The sequence below is a fragment of the Nipponia nippon genome, unplaced genomic scaffold (genome assembly GCF_047370975.1).
Source record: "Nipponia nippon isolate SJK-2023a ecotype South Korea unplaced genomic scaffold, ASM4737097v1 scaffold_2, whole genome shotgun sequence".
Classification (NCBI taxonomy): Eukaryota; Metazoa; Chordata; class Aves; order Pelecaniformes; family Threskiornithidae; genus Nipponia; species Nipponia nippon.
In genome coordinates, this window is record NW_028262336.1 from 101,248,206 (window position 1) to 101,268,919 (window position 20,714).

Sequence of the window (20,714 nt, forward strand, 5' to 3'; positions counted from 1 at the left end):
TTCAGTTCCCCCCCGAGAGCCTTTCTCTAAGGGTGATTAAGCCAATATTGCTGCAGATTTTTTTTAAGTAAGTCGAAAAGGAATGGGGAATTCAATCCCAGCTGCTTTTGTGCACAGTAGTTTATAGGTGCAAATTAGCATCCGCTAAGTTGTATTTCCTCTCCTGTGGCCTTTGTTCCCATCTGACTGCGAGCCTGTCCTCTCCTGCGGACTGCTACATTAGCTCATTTCATTTGCAGAGGTTTTTAAAAAGGTTTTCATGGGACTCATCTCAAAAAGTGGTTGTGAAGGTCACCCTGTCCCAAAACAGCATATTCCTCAGAACACTTGCTACTCAAGCTTATCACTTAATTTGGATATTTCACTTTGCACCAAAGCCTACTGATTAAAATGCCACTGCCCCCACTGTGGGATATTTACAAAGGGGTTACCATCATTAGAAAAAATTGTTAGAATATACTGGAAAAAAACAGGAATGCTTCTTGCAAGTGCAAATAGTGTTGCTAGCAGCTATTTTCTCAGGTCTTATGACCTATCTGAAAGAAGACAGGATTGCTATTTGTTTCCTGCAATTAAAAAAGAATAGGGTTTTTTCTTCATTAACATCATAACGGCATTATAAATCAGGTTTCAACAGTGATGTATTGAAATGGCGCCGCGGATCTATATGCAATACCAATTATGACTATTAAACATTATTTAGAATAATGCCTTTACGCATGGTAGGGCGTGTTGCTGTGGCCCCACAAGGAGATGCAGCGGAGGGAGGCGTGCGCAGGAGGAGCAGGGCTTGGGGAATGGATGGAGCTGGGGCCTTATGCGATTTGGCCGCTGCAGTCTTGCCGTAGTAGTAAAGTGCTGGAGAAGGAGCAAGCCCTTGCTCCCTGCTGTCGCTTGCCATCCCCACGTGAAGCTGGCAGGAGGAAGCAGGCAGCTGGCCCCTGGTACAGGTGTACAGGTGATTCCTGCAAAGGGGAGAAGGACCATTTTCTATGCTGGGTCCAGAAACTCATTACCAAGATGAGCTCCTTCCTAGCTACAGGACTGAAGGTGCTCCACAGAGCTGGATCCTCCCTTATCCTGCACAGCCCCAGTGTTCAGATTGTACTGAAAAAATTGCAATCAGTTTTGGTTCCAAGTTTTAACAAGCTTTTAGCTACAACTAATGAATGTCTTTAAAAGCATGCAACTGCGCCTGCATTTAAGTCTCTTTTTTCTGTGGTTTTTGGTTCATTTTCACTTATGCTTTGAAAAGATCAGGTAGTTGTCAGTGAAGGAGAGGTGGTTTTAAGTGGCTTACGAGACAGATGGATGCATTACAAGTCCTACCACAGTCGTTCTGCAGAGCTGCAAGGCAGGCGGCTTGCCCTTGCTCCTTTTCGAAATGAAAGATGCGGCCGTACAACTACGCTTCTTGGAACTGGAATTAGGAACATTTTACTTTCTCAACAGATTGAAAAGCAAAATGCCTTCAATTGTGGGACCTCGCTCCATCAAAATGCATTAGAAAAGGAATTACCAAAAATAACAAAAGCTATCTCTGCCACAGATTGACAGCCTAGAATTAGCCTGAAACATGAGGCTCTGCAAAACAGTTCCCAGATTGTACTGCTGCTCCTGACAGACACTCAGGCCCTGCCCAAACACAAAAGTTGTTTCACTTTCATTCTTCTAGTACTGTGTAATCCCCATGTCTCTGTCTCTCCTCGCCAAGCGTGGAAGCAGATATTCCAGCAAAAAGGTATTAGTAGTGTAACTTATGTCCATGACAAAGGGGGAAATATGTTATTATGCCCGAGTACCTGTGCATTCCGCCCTGAATTACACCTCTGTAAGTGTTTCGGAGGAAAACTCCACCCCTCTCCCAAACTCTGTAGCCTTTTTCTTGAACAACAGAAAAGCGATGTACAGACTGGAGTTTAGGCTCTGTCTAGAAAAAAAAAGACATTTTTTTCCTTCCGCATTCCCCTCAGAGCCAACGTAACTGCTGATCATACTTTTTCCCCAGTGTTTTGCAGCTGGATCTGTTCCCTGGTCTGGACAGCTCATGAGATTTTATGGAAGCCTAGTGCCAGCATGAGGAAGAGGATGAGCATGAGCACCCTTATTGGTGCCAACGTGGATTTTTAAGTCAATTATGTGAATATTTCCTGAGTCTTTCCAAAGACCCTGAAATTACTGCACAAGTGCTATATGCCTTTGCCTGTTTTCCAGGAACGGGGATTGAAACAGTTATTCCCTCTGCTACTATTGGATACCTTTTTCCAATGACTCCCTTGGGAATGGGCTGCAGACCGAGTGATGTTTTCTGGAAAGCTGCATGGGTCATAGCTGACCGCTACTGGTTTGGGGTGGAAATGCTGCGGTGATGCCTCTTCTATGTTGCCTGCACTCTTTATTTATTTAGACTTTGGCTCTGCGCTCACAGTTTTTGACCAGGACATGGATAACCAGGCTCTTCCGTGGCTTGCGGAGTTCCAAACCACCTACCTGTAGGAAAACCCATTAACGACCAGGCTCCTTCTCCGGGCGAGATGGTCACTTCACGTCTCAAGTCTTGTGCTGAGACTTTTTTTTTCTGATTTGCACTACCCAAGTGTTGGATAATTACCGGGTATTCAGGAAAGCATCGTCACACGCCTGCTGTCTGCTGTGGTCTTCCCTACAAATCCACTTTTGGCTGCTGTGTTTATGGCTCCTGTTGGACAGAGTGTTGGAGGCTGCATGCTGGGCTGAGCAGGCTTTTGGCTTCACCCAATATGGGCATTTTATTTTTAAAAAAAGTCTTCTTCACGGCATTGAAAAGAACATAGGATGGCTACTGGTAGTTAAAAGGAGAGTCGGAGCAATTCAGGATGCCCTGAGCCACCTTCAGGCATCATGTCCTAAGCGAGAACCACCAATGCTCTGGGCGAAAGGTATAATGAGTGGACAAGTGTATGCCAGATCCTGCCCCATTGACAGCCTGGTAGAAGGGGTTTGCATGATTTACCTGCTGCCATCAGTGTAAATAAGCCAATGAGTGTGTTTTAACTTTTGCAGGCAATTCAACACTGGAGGCTAAGAGCGACTCAACAAATACGTGTTACCCCTAGTCAGGGGAGCAGCACCCCCCGACATTCCGGGTGCCTTTCCCAAGTTTTCCAACTTGGGAAAGGGGAAAAGGCAGTCTTGCTGCCAGTTGTTTGCTACTGACTCTAGCTGGTATCAACCAGCTGGCACCATCCCGGTTCACTATGCAATTAATGCTGGTTTGCAATGCATTTTAGGCAATTTTCAAGTTAATTTTTTAGTGCCTGAACAGTGTGCGGTGCAGGGCACTGCTTTCAGGACTTTGTATATTGCAGCAATATGGGCTTTGGTAACAGACTGGGAGAAAGCACAGATAAAGGTTGCTGATAAAAGGCACCTTTTTCAAACTCATACAGACTGAAAATAAAAAGCCTTGCTAAAGTTCTCCCGATTAAAACAACAACAAAAGGCCTTGATGAGACATACTGAACAGAAACTGTGTCTGGAATTTTTATTGATTACTGATTTACGCTCTTGTCTAAGGGCATGCTTCGTGGGATCAGAATACATCATGGGCTTCGTAACGCAGCCATGGCACGCCTGGATTTGTGTAACTGTGTTTCTAGAGCAAGCTGTCCTCGTTTTAACCTGATGTGACTGGGAACATGTGTACGGCACAGGGAAGCCTGGGCCACGCTGGGCAAGAGGCTAACTGGCTGGGAGGCCAGCTGTGCCCCGATCAGGGTTTTGTTTTCAGCCTCCTTGCAGGCCAGCTTTGACTCCTCCTGCTTGTTCTTCTCTAGGTGCCATCCTGCTTGTAGCTCTGCTCAATCATTGCAACGGTAGCATCTTTGTATATAGTCAAAGCAGTTTTGCTGAGAAATCAGGACTTGTGCTTTTTCCTCTCCTCAGAGGATAAGGAAACCAGGAGCAGGTGAAAGCACTGCGACTAGGTGGGGCATCGAGCTAACTAGGGGAATGTGTTAGATATGTTTTCTGGAGCACATGGACACAAAGAAGTGGAGCCTGGCTGCAGGCCAGCACAACTCCGCCCGAAGACAAGATCATGCAGACCAAGAGAGGAACTGGGCAGCAACCGCTGCAGCGTAACTTACTCTAGTGCAAAATGACTCCAGGCTCTGGGAGGAGTCCAAGCCACTGACCAATTCACCAGTCAGGCTAACACCAGCAGCTGCAGATCCTTCTATGTCAATGCAACAGGGTATGCACCGGTATAAATCATGCGCGTTGCTACATTCAGAGACAGGAAAATAAGGAAGGAAGAGAAACAAAGGGCAGAAACAGAGATGGCCCTAAAAGGGAACTTACTTTCTTACAGAGCAATCCTGAAAGCAGCAATAAGGTACTAAACAATAAAGCACGGCTAAGCAGTTCATTGCTACACAAGGTCACAGACTACCTTCCCCCACAACCGCCCTCAGTGGGAGGCTCATTGTGGAGCGACGGATGCAGAGCCGAATTGACAGCCGAACCTGGGAGATCTGGTCGTTTCCCCAGGATGGATCTGACATTCCTGGCTCCTAGGATGAAGACAAAGGGTGAGGAAACAGGAATATTATGATTGCCGTTCTACAGAGGAGAACGAATAGCAGCGGCGTTAAGGCTATCTGCACAACAGGACGGCTTTATCAGTACTGGAATAGCAGCGTGCTATCCTGCAAAGCACGTCTAGCGAGGACAGAACTATTTCAGTAAAACTGGATTTTTTTTTTAGCAGAGTAACACCCTCCTGAATGCAGTGAGCAGCGATGCAGCTACAAGCAACGTTTTTGACAGTTTAACACTCACTAGCCCAGAAGCTGCTTCCCACTTGCACGGCTGTGTTAGCTGGGGATATCAGCCCTTCCCTCTCCTCACCGACAGAGCTGGCTTGGTTCACCTGATTCAGACTTTCTGGGTGACCTGGGACAAAAGATTTAGGGTAGAGCTCTACCAGAGCCCTGCTGGAGTGGGAGAGGTGCGCTTTCCCACCGGTTGCGGTCACTGCCTCTTCCCTTCCCACCCCACTGCGACAGCAGCAGCACCGAACGCAGCACACGCAGAGGATTTGGGGGTTTGCCCTCACCGTTTGGTCCAGCCCTGGCTCCTCTCCCTGGAGCCCCAACTTTCAACGTGCCAACGCTGCTGAGAAGCCTCCAGGCAGCTTGGTTTGCTTCCTTAGCCCAACCAGCATGGCTCTGCAAGGAAAAGCTTCAGCAATATGTAGAGTTACACTGGAAAAAAGGCCGTCTGTCACTACCACTCACTCCCTTTGAGGAAATGATTCAAGCAGCATCAGCAGAGCTCTTTTGCTGTGTGGCATGCGTCTCCCGCAGGGGGTTTAGCCAGCAGGATTATGTTGACCATCGCTTTTTAAGTAGGGACAAAGTTTCCCAGAATTTGGGAATTGTCAGCCTGTGACAAATAAATGGCTGGTGTATCACTTGTTTTCATACTAGAGGGAAAACGGGCCTTTAGAGCAGATGAAGAAGATGAATTAGATGAGAAGCGAGGAAACAGACTATAAGCAGCCCAATCCGCTCCTTAAGAAATCTCCGGCAAAATACAGATTCTTAAGATAATTAGGTGGCCCTCCCTTTACTGTAACGTCTGAAGGCATGTTCACACCCCCTACTCGGAGAGCCTAATTTAGGAGTTATAACTACTACGTTTAGATTAGTCATAAGTGATTCAGACTGCTCAGACTTGATTCCTCAGACAATGGAGAGATGGAGTTGTGACAGGCGTTAGGGTACAAGCAGTCTGAACACGGCCCCGGCTGCCTCGTACTCCCTAGATGCATTCTCCTGACGTTCCCTCAAAGCGGGAAGCACTGTTTCCATCCTACATAGAGGAAAAGATGACTTTGCCTGGAGCATGCTACCAACTTACATGAAACAAACTGCTTCCACCAGCTTATCTCGATTTTGCCAGAGTTTACTTTGGCCAAGAGCTGCACTTTTTCCACACAAAATCCTCACTGAACTACTGAAATCATTATTCAGTGTAATACTTTTTCACTTATGAAAAGGTCATAAGCCATCTTATACCGAGTACAGATATTTTAAGGCAAAAGGGAATTTAGATTTCTCAACAATGGGGGTTTTAACATGTACTGCTTGCCAATATAATGAGTGCATCCAAGAAATATGACTCAAGTCTTCATGTTTCTTGAAGCTAGGAACTGTCTTGTCTGCTAAACGTGCCAGAGTTTTCCATGGATGTGACTTGGCTTCTATTTTTGCTCTCCCTGTATTATCTTGAATTAGATTGCAGGCACGATGCAACCTAAATACATATACACAAAGATAAAAAAAATTTTCTTGACATGTCATGGAATTAGGGAAAAGTAACATTAGTTTTATTTATGCACTTCTCTTCACACTGAATTTCTGGCATTTTAGCAGATGACTCCCCACGAGAATGTTCTTTCAATCTCATTTAATCCCCAGCCCACCTCTCTTGACTGCAGCAAAGGAAATTCCAGTGTCTAGGCAACTATTCCTCTTCCCTGGAAGTGTCAGACATTTGGACCACGTGGGGAGATAAAGAGCTCTTCTGCTGACTCATCTTGGCAGCCAGACCAGGTGAGCTTCCTTAGGTCCAACACAGGGCTAGAAAAGGGGCTAGGAAAAACTAAAATCTAAAATGTCTGGATGGGGAAAAAATAAAAAAAATAATAAAAAAAAAAAGGCTCTCGAACAAGCCAGGAAGGAATTGGTCCTACCAACTGTTCTTGCAAATATTCAACCTGCAAAAATTCAACGTTCAAGCCACCCAGATTTGCCCTAACAGAGAGCTTACCTGAAGCGCTCAAGAAAAAAGGTCTGCCACTGTACATCTGAGAGCTCGCCCTAACCCCTTGAGCTTGTGTCTACGAATCCATATCCAAGATGTCAATAACCCAAAAAGTACTTTATTGTGGAACTAGGTGAGGAAAGGAGCAGTGAAGAGAATTGTTTGGCACTTAGCTTTGTTCCAAGTCTTCCCTAGCAGGCTTCCTGCAAATACCTTACCAGCATAGTTTTGGACATGTTTATGCAACCAGGTTCCCTCACCACAGCAAGAGGTAATAGTTAACCCCGTTTCCAAAAGCAACATTGGCTCTTAACGTGTAAGGGATGCTGGGGGAGCTGGATCCTTGGGCCTTAAAGCCTGGATTCAGAGAGACACGTAAGAATCTATGTTTCGCTGATTTGCTTGTGGGCCTGTGTGAAACCTTATCTCAGCCATGAGCTTGATTGGTTGTCAGTATACAAAACAACATCGACACAAACTGATAACAAACATGAGTGAGTACTGCAAAAATAGTCTAAGAACTCACTCAGGTAAGGTCAAGAAATTCACATCAGTTACTAGGACCCCGTTTCTTCTAATTTTTTTTTGCACACAGCTGTATGCACGGCAGTGCATTCCCAAGAAAGCCTGCAGAAAGGAAGACGAGCATGAATACTCATGGAATTCTGTATTCTCATGAACATTCGCACCTGAATAGTGCGTCCTGCCATCTCCGAATGCTCTTTGTAGGCCTGGGAGTAGAACTGCTCTCAACGCGATTTAAGGGACCCAATGCACATTGCAAAGTTTCTTTGCAGAGCATCTATGTTACCGTCTCCTGGCATGATTCTTTTGTGGAAGAGGACCTTTTCAGGCAATTCTTGACAGGTATTTCTAGCTTTATAGTATCTAATTAGGATTTTAAGCTCCTTGGAATAGTACTACCTGACTTCATCTATCCCCGAAGCACCATAAACAGTTCCAGTATTATAAAAATAACAACTCGACTGATCTACGTGCAACCTCTATTAGGTGCCCTGTCAGTTCTATTGGTTTGTGGATTTGCAAATAAAGCCTGGTTCAGACTTCGTATCTTACTGCCACAGTATAATCTCAAAAGGGCTCAGAAAACATACAGGATTAGTCAATACAAAGTTTGGCACTCAAAGAGATGGGGTGTCCAAATCGTAACATTCAAAGATTAAGAAAACATTTGGGTACAAACAGTTAGTGGAACTACCTCAACAATTTCACTGGGAAGCATGATTCATTCTTATTAAAATGAATTTGCTACTAGTAAATATATTGCTAAACCTTAACTGAAAATTGCTTTCTAGCGTGACTTTTAGAAACAGGTATTGCATCTCATTTCTCTGGGCAAAGTTGGGACCGGGAACACATCTGGGAAGACATCAGGGTTTATTGCCAGATGCTGAAATGACATGCTGAGACACGGGTTAATTCACATTCTGTTTCTGTGGGCCCTCTTCTTACCTGTGCAATGGAGTTAATTGTACCTTTGCTTCTCTTACGAACTATCACCACGAAACTTATTTTCAGGTGAAAACTGTGCTCTCTTTCTATTTTGATAAATTGATGGTAATAATCTTTTATTCACCCCCCCCCCCTTACTTTATACAGTTTCCTTGTGTCACCAGTTACAGTACAATACGTTTTCTGATTTTTATCACAAGAGGTGTAGTTATATTGTGTGGTATTACAAATGCATCTTACTCTGTTTAAGATGAGAAATAAGCAACTTTGAGCTATAAAAGCAGGCTCTTTTCATATTTTTGGTGAATTTAGCAGCTATTTTGAATATTTGATATTTGCCAAAATGTTTTCCATTTCAAACACGAGCTTTAAAGAAGACAGCCTTCTCTGTATCTTAAAGCAAGTCTACATCAAGCTCAAGGTAGCAGCTGTTACTGCTAAATATTCTTAAAAACAGCAGACTTAAAAAAAATTGTTTGCTGGATGCAGTTAGATGAAGTGAGAATTTCTTTAAATACTTCCTCCTTTCCCCAGGAACATGAGAAATATAATTCCACAAGAAGCACTTTCATCTCACTAGTGTTTCATGGCAAAGAACCACTGTTGAATGCATTGTTGAAAGATATCAAAAGGAAAAAGGACACATGCCTTCCCTTTCCATGTGTGTGTGTGTGTATATATATATATATATATATATATATATAATAATTACAAGTTTGAAGAGCTGACAAACTTGATTACAGAAACATTATGGTCTGTGTCAACTAGTATAGCAACACCACTTCAAGGATCATAGAACGGTTGAGGTTGGAAGGGACCTCTGAAGATCGTCTGGTCCAACCGCCCTGCTCAAGCACGGCCACCCAGAGCCAGCTGCCCAGGACCATGCCAGATGGCTTTTGAGTATCTCCAAGGATGGAGACTCCACAACCTCTCCGGCCAACCTGTGCCAGTGCTCAGTCACCCTCACAGTAGAAAGTGTTTCCTGATATTCAGAGGGAACCTCCTGTGTTTTGGTTTGCGCCCATTGCCTCTGGTCCTGTCACTGGGAACCACTGAATAGATCCTGGCTCCATATTCTTTGCACCCTCCCTTCAGGTATAGAATCATAGAATCGTTAAGGTTGGAAAAGACTCTTAAGATCATCGAGTCCAACCGTTAGCCTAGCACTGCCAAGTATCTCTATACACTGATCAGATCGCCCTGAGCTTTCTCTTCTCCAGGCTAAGCAGTCCCAGCTCTCCCAGGCTTTCCTCATAGGAGAGATGCTCCAGTCCCTTAATCATCTTTGTGGCCCTTCTTCAGACTCTCTCCATGTCTCTCTTGTACCAAGGAGCCCAGGACTGAACACAGCACTCCAGGTGTGGCCTCACCAGTGCTGAGCAGAGGGGAAGGATCGCCTCCCTCGACCTGCTGGCAATACTTTGTCTAATGCAGCCCAGGATACCATTCGCCTTCTTTGCAGCAAGGACCCATTGCTGGCTCATGGTCAACTTGGTGTTCACCGGGACCCCCAGGTCCTTTTCTGCCAAGCTGCTTTCCAGCTGAACAGCCCCCAGCATGTACTGGTGCCTGGGGTTGTTCCTCCCCAGCTGCAGGACTTTGCACTTCTCCTTGTTGAACTTCACAAAGTTCCTGTCAGCTCGTTTCTCCAGCCTGTAGTGGTCCCTCTGGATGGCAGCATGACTCTCTGGCATATCAGCCACTCCTCCCAGTTTTGTGTCATTTGCAACCTTGCTGAGGGTACATCTACTGGGGAAACTGCTTGAAACATCTACTGGGGAAACTGAAACAAAACACATGAATGTTTCATTTAACTTAGATTACATATCTGACCACAGCAAAGCAGAGCAGATTTCAAGGAGAGACGATAAAACTGCACTCTAATCTTCTGAGCTTTATACCATAATGCTGACAAGGGCATCATTCCTTTCAGGTTGAAAAGTTCTACTCAACACTGTCATGTGATAGCAAGGCTAAAAGGAAGGAAAACACGGGTCACTCAGAATGAAAAGACAGATGCAGAAAATCATAAGGTGAAAGGCTTTGAGAAAGCTGTTTGTATTTGAAAATTTCAGAATCAGATAATTTCTAAAAATATTTAAACAAAATCATTCATTTATGCAAATGCATTAACCCAGGAAGAGCCAAAACCAAAAAACAAACATCCAGTAGGAAGATTTTCTTTACAATAAAAATTCTTCTAGGAAGTATATTAAATATGACAAGAGGGGAAAAAACCATCTCACAATTTATATTCAAGGGCATCACATTTTAGAACAATGTCTTAGCCATTAATCATTTATAAATGATTCACAAAGAAATTAAATACACTATTCCATAAAAGAATAATCTAATTTACAGTTTAGATGTAAGGCTTCACCATAACATCTCATACCCTTCACCTGGCTCTTTGCATACCCAAGTTGAGCGATCTGTACTTACTCTCCTACCAGAGTAACACAGCATGGTGGTCCTCAGAAACACAGGTAGTGTTCAGGTTTACTTTTTAAGGTTCAACAAAAAAGTATTACTAGAAAGTGTCCTATTATTTGTCACAATAAAGGCAAATGAAAAGCTAGGATAAATAGATAAGTTATATTTGCCAGTCTAAGACTGAGGGAATGGATTAAATTACACCTTGAAAAAAAAAAAAACTGAAAAAACAAAAACCAACAAGTGTCTAGCTGCTAGTTATGCCATCGTATTATTAGTCACTGTGCACAACTGGGACACCGCAACCCCAAATCACAGACTAGAAACACAGTGCTGCCTTTAAACACAGTACGTAACTTCTGTGTGAAAAAAGTTGGGACAAAAATAATGAGAACTATCCATCTCCATAGCTATTATAAGCATAAGAACTATTTGCTTTACAGAGCTCCAGTTTATTCAAAATACTGAATGTAATACTTGGTCTCCTTATGCATCAAGTACAAATCAGAGAAAAACCCTGCCCCAAAACACTCATTGTCAATGACAAAACATTGCCAGAAATCTTGTATTTGCAACACAGTTACCTGGTGTTGCAGTTAGCATATTAATTCTGCAGGCAACAGTCACAAGTACTTACTAAAAATACAGATATGTTTCCTAAAAGTAAAGTGAAACTTTATTTAAGATGACAAAGCTTTTGTAACAGTGCAGGGTGCAAATTTTCGGTATGAAGACATTCAGAAGATTTGCTGCTCAAAGAGGATCTTTTCAAACCCTGGTGGAGGTGTATGATAAAATTCACTGAACTGACAATCCAGGATGGCACTGTCATCAACTGCAGAACAGAACCAAACAAAAGGAATTAGAGAAGGAACTCTTACAGTTTGATCCTCTATTACACCATCTCACTAGATTATATACTATGCTCAAACCATGAAGAATATTCTCCAATACATCCATTACATATATACAATTAAAAGAAATCTCTTCAACAAATTTGCTAAAGCCCTACACACATACCCAAAGAGAGCAAATCATCTCTCTTTTCTGCTGTTTACTTCAGTCGGTAATGGTCCTTGGTGAAGTCAATGAGAACGCTACCTCTGATTTCATTGGGAGTGTTAGCAGGGCTTCAGGCCATTCCCTCCAAATTTTTTACTCTATTTCTCTGGAAATCTACAGATTAAGAACACTACCAGATACATATTGCAGGGCTGTCACCTCCTCAGATGCATATTTTTCTGTCCACTTCCTAATTCTGCTGGAGCGTCAGCTGTCTGCAATGATTTTTCTAGAGATTTACAAGGTTTCAGATGTCTGCAGTGGTTGGGGTCAGACCATCTGTTCTAGCACGTGATCCAAAGAGAGCTTCTTTGACTGCTTCTTTAAGTTGGAAGTTAATGGTTTTTTTACAATACCTCTCCCAGTTTTGGACGCCCTGAATAACCTGAGACACAAGTGTTACTACCTTCAACATAGAATATAAAAAAGAAACCGCTGAGGATTTTCAGAGCAAAGCTTTCATGTATTGCATTAGGAAACTGAAATACCCAACCAGTCAGAAAAGCAAGATCTCTTTCAAAGACAACTTCTTCCAAGATGACAACATTAGATCAAAATAGAAAAGCTTCATCTCCATGTTTTGGTTGGGAAGTTAAGATATCTCAGAGCCAATGTAGGAATTTTTCCCTCCTTGGCTCAGTTAAAACTCCTATTAGTGTATCTGTACAGTTCTGAAGTGTTTGCATCTCACTTCTGCAAAAGTGCCTGAGGTACAGCTGCTGTACGGAACAACCTTTAAGTCCATTTTTCTGTTTTACATTCTCAAGCTTGACACTGTGTTCCTGCTCTATCATGTTTCTTTTGAAAAGATATCTATAGTTCTAGTCTGAATTATGGACAAGGTAAATGCTTAAGAAACCCTTTTCTCTATGGTCAAATCCTTTCACAGGACTAGAAGAAGTTCACATTAAATTAAGTACATTTATAGTTAAAGTTTATACCAAGTAAGTACCACGCAAAAGCAATTTGCAGGCTTCAATTGTTATAGCTATATGTAGGAGACATGATAATTACAATGAAATTATGCCCACTTGTGGAAGATGATAATAAGAGCCTGGCAATAAAAGGTCACTGCATTCCCCAGGCACAGAACTCAGAGGAAAGAGTTTACAGCAGGCTAACATGCCACCAAATGTTTTCTGAGAGCAGCCTGCATTCTTCATGCTATGTAACACCATTTCCAAAATATAGGGAAGATGCAACAATCCATTATCACACAGCAACTCTTTTCCCGCTGCTCATGAAGGTTTTTGCACCAGGAGATCCCGCAGTGCTGCAGGGCAGCTACTGTCTGCCATGGCATTTTAGCAGCGCCATCGCGTGGCTTAAGAACACATCACAAAACGACCACATAAAACGATTTCCACTAAGAGCTTGGAAAGATATAATTTGTCAGCTACATTTATACACTTCAAAGGCTCTACAACACATCTAGAGTATTTTCTTCCTGTTTGTAAAATTCCGTATTATAAATGTATCAAGATACAAATGGGAACATGCCAACACTTCATTAGGAACCGACCACGAAATGAAAAAATTATCCACATCACACATCTAATGGTATCTTACGCGCAAAATGATTTTGGAAGACGCTACTACTTAGATGAAGCTCATGCAGGACTAAAAGATAAACTGGAGATGGCTGTAGGTGTAGTACAGGGAATCTGATGAGCCGTTATCGTTTGCTGTCAGTGACAAACCAACCCAGAGCGTAGCACTGATTACACACTGAGCGAGGGGAAGCGCTGCCTTTCAGAGGAGATGTTAAACAGAATTCTGACTACTTGGGAACTACAAAACCACCGCCAAGCTCTGGAAGAGTAAATTGTTAACACATGTCTTGGCCAAATTCCAGCTTCCATAATTCATAAATTCTTTCTTAAACTGCCTATGCAGGGATTAATTGGATATGGTATTTGTTTCTTGTTCAAAACTGCTGTGTTCTATCGATGGTTGCCGGGAAAACAGCTACCACAATTCGCTCACCAATTGTTGGATTTCAAAACTGGGCATCAATTTGGTATAGCAGCAAAAGAGCCGTACCACTATACAGCAAGCAGCTGTACTAGTACTACATTAAAGTTATTACTTCCATAAGAAAATACAAACAGCAATTCAGTCTCTATCCATATGTAACACTGAATGCATTTGTGAAGTACGTGAAATTAGAGATAAATCAGATTAGCCCACAAGTCTACATTAGTTTGCATTTGTTGATTTTCTTTTTTTCATCTGTTTCACAGGTTTTTTTACCTGGTAATTTTTAGACTGAGTGCAGCAACTCCCCAGCTTGTTGGATGTGGATGCTGTAAGCAGTCAGTAAGCGGTGCTTTTTTTCCTAGCTATCAAGCAGCATTAAAAATGAGGTGGAAATATACTTTTCTGTTTTCCTAGGTTTGCATTTTCATGCAATTTATTGTTGTAGTTGACAAAAATAAATGATTGATGTGTGTTCCATTTAAGTGAGAAGAAGAATACATAGCTCACAAGACAGACTTGGTACAACAATATTGTCCATACTGTGAAACAGTTTGAAAATCTCTGACTTACCATAGACCACTGGATAGACAGTCCCTCGGATTCCTGAAGCTGGACAATGCATGTTCTTCCCATTTAAATATACATTTAATTCTACATGGTCATATGTAATGCCCTACAAAGCACAGAAAATGAACAAAAAAGCATCAACAAGTTTACACACGTAAGATTGCTACTTAATTTAGCTTTCTCAGCCACAGGCAAATTTTAACACCATTATGCAAACCATAGCATCCTAGAAAACCTCACTTGAAATATTCCTGCGAAGGACTGGAAGTTAATAAATGACCAGTAACATTTGATTTTCAAACACTCAGGATTCCTTAACGCTCATTCAATTGGGATGCAGCGCAGTACTCCACACCGCATCTTACTAAGTTTACAAAACAAATTTCCAGTCTGTTCTTCACCATGTTAAAGAAACACAGAATTTTCAATTATTTTGAATATTAAGCAGTTTGCAGTCTTCTTGTTTGTATCTCCTCACAGAAATAACTTTAATAAATAGTGATGGCATGAATTAAGTTTATCTGTCCATACTTCCCTATGGAAACCTCTACTTAGCTCATTTACTCTGCCAGCAGCAACAGACCATGGTTTCATACACAATGCTATAAATATGCTGACTACAGAGCAGAAAGCAAACACTAACAGGGTAATAAATTACTTATTTGTTAGCTAAATGATTTTTCTCACTGTTTTGGTATGGCTGAGTGTGACAATTTGTGTTGTCATTCAGTACTTCAGAAATCTATTTTCGTGACAGAACAAAATAAATTTAAATTCTGAAAACTGGGGAGTTAGCAGTAACACATCAGCTACTTTTCTGTGATTAGTTGAAGCTGTTCAGATTGCATAGGTTGACCAAATCCTGAATCAATCTGCAACCCTCCAAAAAAACAATTTCAGAAGGGGGTTAAAAGAATAATATAGTATCTGAGGGTAAAGGATGGAGGCATCAACCTTAGCTGTTTAGGGCTCCTAAAGAAGAAATTTCTAACCATTGCTATATAGAGGCAAGGTTACCCAGCAAGAAAAAGTAGCGGTGATAAATGGTCTAAATTTCATTGCATTGCTTCCATGTCTTTTTGAAAATAAATCGCTAATAGGACATTAAAAAAATTACAGCAATAGAACACAATCCTTTGGACAAAGTCACCCAAATATGTTTTCCAGAAACCTGGAATAGTAAGGTACAAAAAAAATCTTAAGATTCTCCATTTGCTCTCATTCTTAATCATTTTCCCAGTGAGCATTACCCCCTCCCCACTTCGTATCTCTCCTTCCCTACAAAAGTTTGGCTAAAAATACAATTCATTTATCACCCAGGACCTATCCCTGCTCATCTCTGTTCTTCTAATCATTAACCAGTTAGCTACGGGATCTTGGGTTCAGCTGGGCATGGCGCATAGCTATGTAATGCGCTCCAGCACATTATTTGTTCAGGAAGGTCCCATCTCAAACAACGTAGGATCCTTGTGATGGGAGGTACCCGTCAGGTAGATATTGCAACAGAGCATTAGAGGCTACTTTCCAAACACTGGTAAAGTCTGTCCCTCATTCAGAAACATATCGACGCTGAGAATTAAGTCCACAGATATCCAGGCTGCTGATCCGTTCAAACACAACAGGAGTTTGCATCAGCACTCTCCAAACTGGGAGATGCAAGCCAAACCATTTGACTGAAATGGTCAGTCTGACCACAGAGCTGTAAATAAGAGGAATCTGGGAACAGCTGGGGAAGTAAAGAAGCCTTAAGAAACTCACCACCACATCGCCCTCCTGAGGAAGGTTGTTTGCTGGTAGTCTATTTTTCTCCTCATTGTTATAGTAGAGAGCTCCATCATTTCTCATCACCAGGCTATGGACATCTCGACCAAGTGGAATTTGATTCAAGTTTGCTTTCTGGGTTGCAACTCCAATACCCCAAATCCCTAAAATGTGATATTAACATGGTAAGAAAAAAAAAACCCGAACACATTATTTTGAAGACTAAAGCAGAACAGCATAAAGAATGTGTTTTTAACTAGTGTCAAGGCAGTACTACCAGTAAGTATCTCTTGGAAATACCAGGACCATTGTGGGATAGCCCTCGTAGGCAGCTAAGCACCACCCAGCCACCCACTGACTCACTTCCCCCCACAGGCCCCAGTGGGATGGAGGAAGAGGAAAGGAAAACCGAGAAAACTTGTGGGTAAAGATAAAAACTGTTTAATAAGCAAAGGAGAAGTGGAAGAACGAAAGAAAACAAAACAAGACTAGATGTAAGGAAGAACTTTTTACATCGAGGGTGGTGAAACACTGGAACAGGTTGCCCAGAGAGGTGGTAGATGCCCCATCCTTGGAAACATTCAAGGACAGGCTGGATGGGGCTCTGAGCAACCTGATCTAGTTGTAGATGTCCCTGGCAATTGCAGGGGGGACGGACTAGATGACCTTTAAAGGTCCCTTCCATCCCAAAGCATTCTATGATTCTAAGACAAAGGGATGCAATGCCAATCACTCACCACCTCCCACAGGAAGAACGATGCCCAGCCAATTCCCAAGCAAAAGATGGCTAACCTCCCTAAATCCCCTCCTCTCCCTTTTGTTGCTGAGCATGACATTATGCAGCATGGAATATCTCTTTGGTTAGTTCGGGTCATCTGCCTGGTTGTGTCTCCTCACAACCTCTTGCGCACCCCCAATCTTATTCACTGGAGGGGCAGAGTGAGAAACAGAGAAGGCCTCGATGCTGTGCAAACACTGCTCAGCAATAGCTAAAACATTAGAGTGTTATCAGTATTGTTTTGGTCACAAATCTAAAACACAGCACCACAGGAGCTGCTATGATGAAAATTAACTCCATCCCAGCCAGACCCAGTACAAGCTGTCACAAGAGACTGAAGATAAAACAGCATCTATCCTGAAAAAGAAGGATTCAGAGAATTGTAACCACTTAGCTTAACTTTTATTCCCAGAAAAATATTGAAAACAAACTCTGCGACTGTAGGAGGATGTAAAAAATAACTCCAACTAGCATGGATTTGTGAACAACACCATTTCATTTTTCAGCTGGTTAGACTAGTCTTAGGGAAAAAGAAGAAATTGTAAATATGATACATCTTGATTTGGTAATGTTTTTGAAACTCATACAGCATTATATAGTCAAATTATGAAAACATGGTCTAGACAGTTACAGCAACATGAATGCACAACTGGTTAGAAAACTGTATTCCAGGACTACTCATCAGTAGCACCCTGCCAAATCAAAACAGATGACTCAAGTGGGGTTTGACGTTTTGCACTGAATGCACAAGGTCAGATACTGTTCCGTGTTCACATCAACGACCTGGATAACGTGACGATGTGCTTATTAAATGTTCTGCCAATACCAACCTGACAGGACGGCAAGCTCTTCAGGGGCCACTCAAGTTTTAAATGATCCTGACAAATTGGTTAAGAGGTCTGAAATAAGGAAAATGCATTTGGTTTTTCTAAATTACGCAGAACAGCAGGTAAGTAGGAATAGTAAGTGGCACAAATACAACAGCGGCGTGGCAACCATTTCATGGAATGTAATTTGGGCGTTATCAGAGACCACATGCTGAGTGTGAGTCTGCGCCCCACTGTGGTGAAAAACTTCTGGATATATGGCATGTATAAAGCAGACATATTGTATGTAGAGCAGATGAAGGACATCTACTGCTGCTGCAGCTGGAGCAGAGCATCCATTTTAAGCATCATACCTCAAGACAAATTAGGTCAATTAGAGATATTCTAGAAGAAGCAACAAAACCAATCAGAAGTGTAAAAACATCATCTATAAGGAGACAATGAAAAAAAAAAGAAACTGGGACTGTTTAATCTACAGAAGACTAAAATGGGGCAAAAATATAAGAAAATTAGTTTCAAAAAACAAAATTGCGAACAACTTATTCTAATACTTAAATGCCCAGAATGAAAAGGACAAGACTGTGAACAAGATTCAGTTTAGCCTTCAGAAAACTTTCCAATAGTCAGGGTGACCCCACAGATGACCCCTAATAGATTGTGCAGGGACACTTCTGGGAATCGAAGTTTTAAGTTAAGTGATCTACAGTTCTCATACCCTGGGGCACAGAAATAGACAAGACACAGCTCATAGGGACCAGGAGAGTTTATTTCTTGTTTTTCTGAAGTATAAGAACATGGATACTGTATCTGTGTGAATAATGACCATATACTAACAACAGCTGCAGCGGATTCTTCCCTCAACGGAGAGGATACGAAAACTGCCAAGTTAAGACTGATCTGAGGTTTACATGTAGTTTAAAACTAAACAACTGGTTTGACTGCAAGGTGTTTTGGACAGATTTGTGTTCACACTGCCTGCACTCTAATCCAATGAACGCAAACAACCGTCACCCAAAAAACGCTGGGTTCAAGCTCCAGCTGGTATCGTAAGGCCTGTCTCTGGAATAACACTTCCCTTCTTCCCTCCCCCTACACACTTAGGGAAAGAACAGCTTCATTTTCACAGCGTCTGTTGTTTTTAAAAATACAGGCTGATTTTTAATGTTAGAATACAGGCAAGCCTGGAGTGCACTCTGTAATAGCAAAGCTGACCATATTAGTAAAAGCATAATGCTTCCAAATTTCATTCACTTTCAGCTGCCTTGCATCAGATCTGTGCAAAACAAAGAAAAAAACAGGGTGCTGAAAAGCTCCTCTTGATAAAGTGGTGTAAGAATAAGTGCTGCACATCTGATTTGAAGAGCAAAGTGTAGCACAAGGTGTTACTCTTGCTTGGGCAAACACAGTGCATGTTAAAAGCAAATGAAGGTAGACAAATAGCTACAAATATTGCTGGATAAACTGCACTATTTGAAAAAAACAATACTTCATAGCTACAGTGTTTTATGTGGTCATAAGCATTTATTTACCAAAAAACATTTCTAAACTATGCTAACTGAAAAACATGCATATAACAGCACACAAAACAATACGGTGTTTTAGTATTTGCACTCCTTTAGTAGTATACTTACCATTCTTTTCCATATTTCAGAGCCACAATTAAAAAAAAAAAAATCCTTTTATACAATGATAACTTATAAAACTCTCCAATGTTCACAAGTTCAAGGATGCAATTAGAAAGATGCACGGGCTCAGTATTTGAGATATGACCACCAGCAGGCAATCTGACATACCTTCCAAATTTAAAGTTGTACATTTTTGCTGACTAACCTGTGGACTGGATTTTAAACTCAAAATAGCTCTTGTTCTGATGCAAAGGTGCATTGGCTAAGCAGCCTCCTGTGCCACATATTCTTCTGCCGTTTTTAACAATGACGACATCTGTTCCTGCAAGAAGGAAAAAACCCACAAAACTTCAAAACATTTTGGAAAGTCTGGAAGCAGCTCTTAAAAGCCCTAAACACCGAGAACAGGTTTTGTTCTTCCTGCCCCAAGTAAGAGCTTCATTAGTCTGTGAGAACTACGATGATGGGCCATGCTTTGAAGGAAGGCTGTTTACAGGCTAGTTCACGTTTCAACTAGCGTTTCCTTAAAATCTATACTCTGCTCTAATTTTGCTTCTTGGGTTTTACAGCACCATGCTGATTACAACCTTTGCTCAGCCACATCAGAAGCATAACTCACAATTTAGTCAGAAAGGGTTCACTGTGAGACCAAAGCCCTGTACCCTGTGTCCATACACTGGAGAAAAAAAATCTGCAAAGAGAAGGAAAGGCACATCGGGTTGAAATGTTTGATGGAATTGCAAGGTGTTTAATTATTCTCCGAAAAAAATCCTTTTATTAGAAACATGCCAGCCAATACAGAGAGAAAAAAAAATCCTCTGCTAAGTTTTCCTTCTCCAGTGGAAGACTCCATCTTTAGGCAGTGTTGCCATGGTCAAGAACATGGGAGAGAGTCAGGGTCCACCGATATAACTGCATGCACACCGGCTAATAATTGTGCTTGAGCACTGGACCCTGGGTGGGCCACACTGCTTTCCTCCCCGGCTCTGCTGCAGCTGACCCAGGTCACTTCTCCACAAAGCCCGGGCACGGTTCCGTGATAGCTCATCCTTAGGATGAGCTGAAGAGCGGTACGGACAAGACTCCGTGCGGTTACCCCCTGCCGCGCCCCGGGCCCGCGGCCTCCCCGCCGGGGAGGCGCCTGAGGCCGCCGCCCCTCAGCCTCCGCCCGCCCCCCGGCCCCGGTCCCGGCCCGTCACGGGCGACTCGCGGCGGGGAGAGGGGAGAGCGGAACCCACCCCGCTTACCCATGCGCTGCGTGTCGAGATGCACCGCCGGCATCTCCTTCAGCGGAATGTGGCCGGCGCCGCCATCCCTGCACCAGGAGAAGCAGCAGAACACGGAGGCGGCCATGACTGGCCGGACCCCGCCGCGCAGGCGCAACGGCGGCCAGCG

General features: G+C 42.6%; 2 protein-coding genes across 3 annotated transcripts; both read right to left on the bottom strand.

Annotated features, from left to right (window-relative positions):
* Window positions 1–673: 673 nt before the first annotated feature.
* Window positions 674–10,048, bottom strand: LOC148055893 (uncharacterized). Of its 2 annotated transcripts, XM_087758113.1 has the most exons (4): window positions 9,657–10,048; window positions 5,099–5,210; window positions 4,433–4,553; window positions 674–965 (listed from the first exon to the last, which is right to left on the bottom strand). In XM_087758113.1, the coding sequence occupies exons 1-4, from the start codon at window positions 9,978–9,980 to the stop codon at window positions 689–691; spliced, it is 834 nt and encodes a 277-aa protein (XP_087614239.1). In that variant the 5' UTR covers window positions 9,981–10,048; the 3' UTR covers window positions 674–688. The 2 variants fall into 2 exon arrangements, 1 of the variants encoding a protein (XP_087614239.1); XR_015704838.1 differs by lacking the exons at window positions 674–965; window positions 9,657–10,048 and having other exon boundaries at window positions 3,267–4,553; window positions 4,822–5,898.
* Window positions 10,049–10,315: 267 nt separating this feature from the next.
* SPRYD7 (SPRY domain containing 7) lies at window positions 10,316–20,714 on the bottom strand. The gene is made up of 5 exons (XM_087757467.1): window positions 20,567–20,714; window positions 19,525–19,641; window positions 16,087–16,253; window positions 14,332–14,434; window positions 10,316–11,554 (listed from the first exon to the last, which is right to left on the bottom strand). The coding sequence occupies exons 1-5, from the start codon at window positions 20,670–20,672 to the stop codon at window positions 11,457–11,459; spliced, it is 591 nt and encodes a 196-aa protein (XP_087613593.1). The 5' UTR covers window positions 20,673–20,714; the 3' UTR covers window positions 10,316–11,456.

What these genes read in the sequence shown, in the direction of transcription:
- LOC148055893 (XM_087758113.1), bottom strand. Translation starts at nt 9,980, where the DNA reads ATGCCAGAGAGTCATGCTGCCATCCAGAGGGACCACTACAGGCTGGAG. An exon ending in TTCCCCTCTGCTCAGCACTG is followed by an intron (nt 5,211 to 9,656) that starts GTGAGGCCACAC and finishes TTTTCCTTGCAG; the next exon opens with AGCCATGCTGGTTGGGCTAA. An exon ending in GAGGGCGGTTGTGGGGGAAG is followed by an intron (nt 966 to 4,432) that starts GTAGTCTGTGAC and finishes TCCCCTTTGCAG; the next exon opens with GAATCACCTGTACACCTGTA.
- SPRYD7 (XM_087757467.1), bottom strand. Translation starts at nt 20,672, where the DNA reads ATGGCCGCCTCCGTGTTCTGCTGCTTCTCCTGGTGCAGGGATGGCGGC. An exon ending in TCTCGACACGCAGCGCATGG is followed by an intron (nt 19,642 to 20,566) that starts GTAAGCGGGGTG and finishes TCCTTCTTGCAG; the next exon opens with GAACAGATGTCGTCATTGTT. An exon ending in CTCAGGAGGGCGATGTGGTG is followed by an intron (nt 14,435 to 16,086) that starts GTGAGTTTCTTA and finishes TGTGCTTTGTAG; the next exon opens with GGCATTACATATGACCATGT.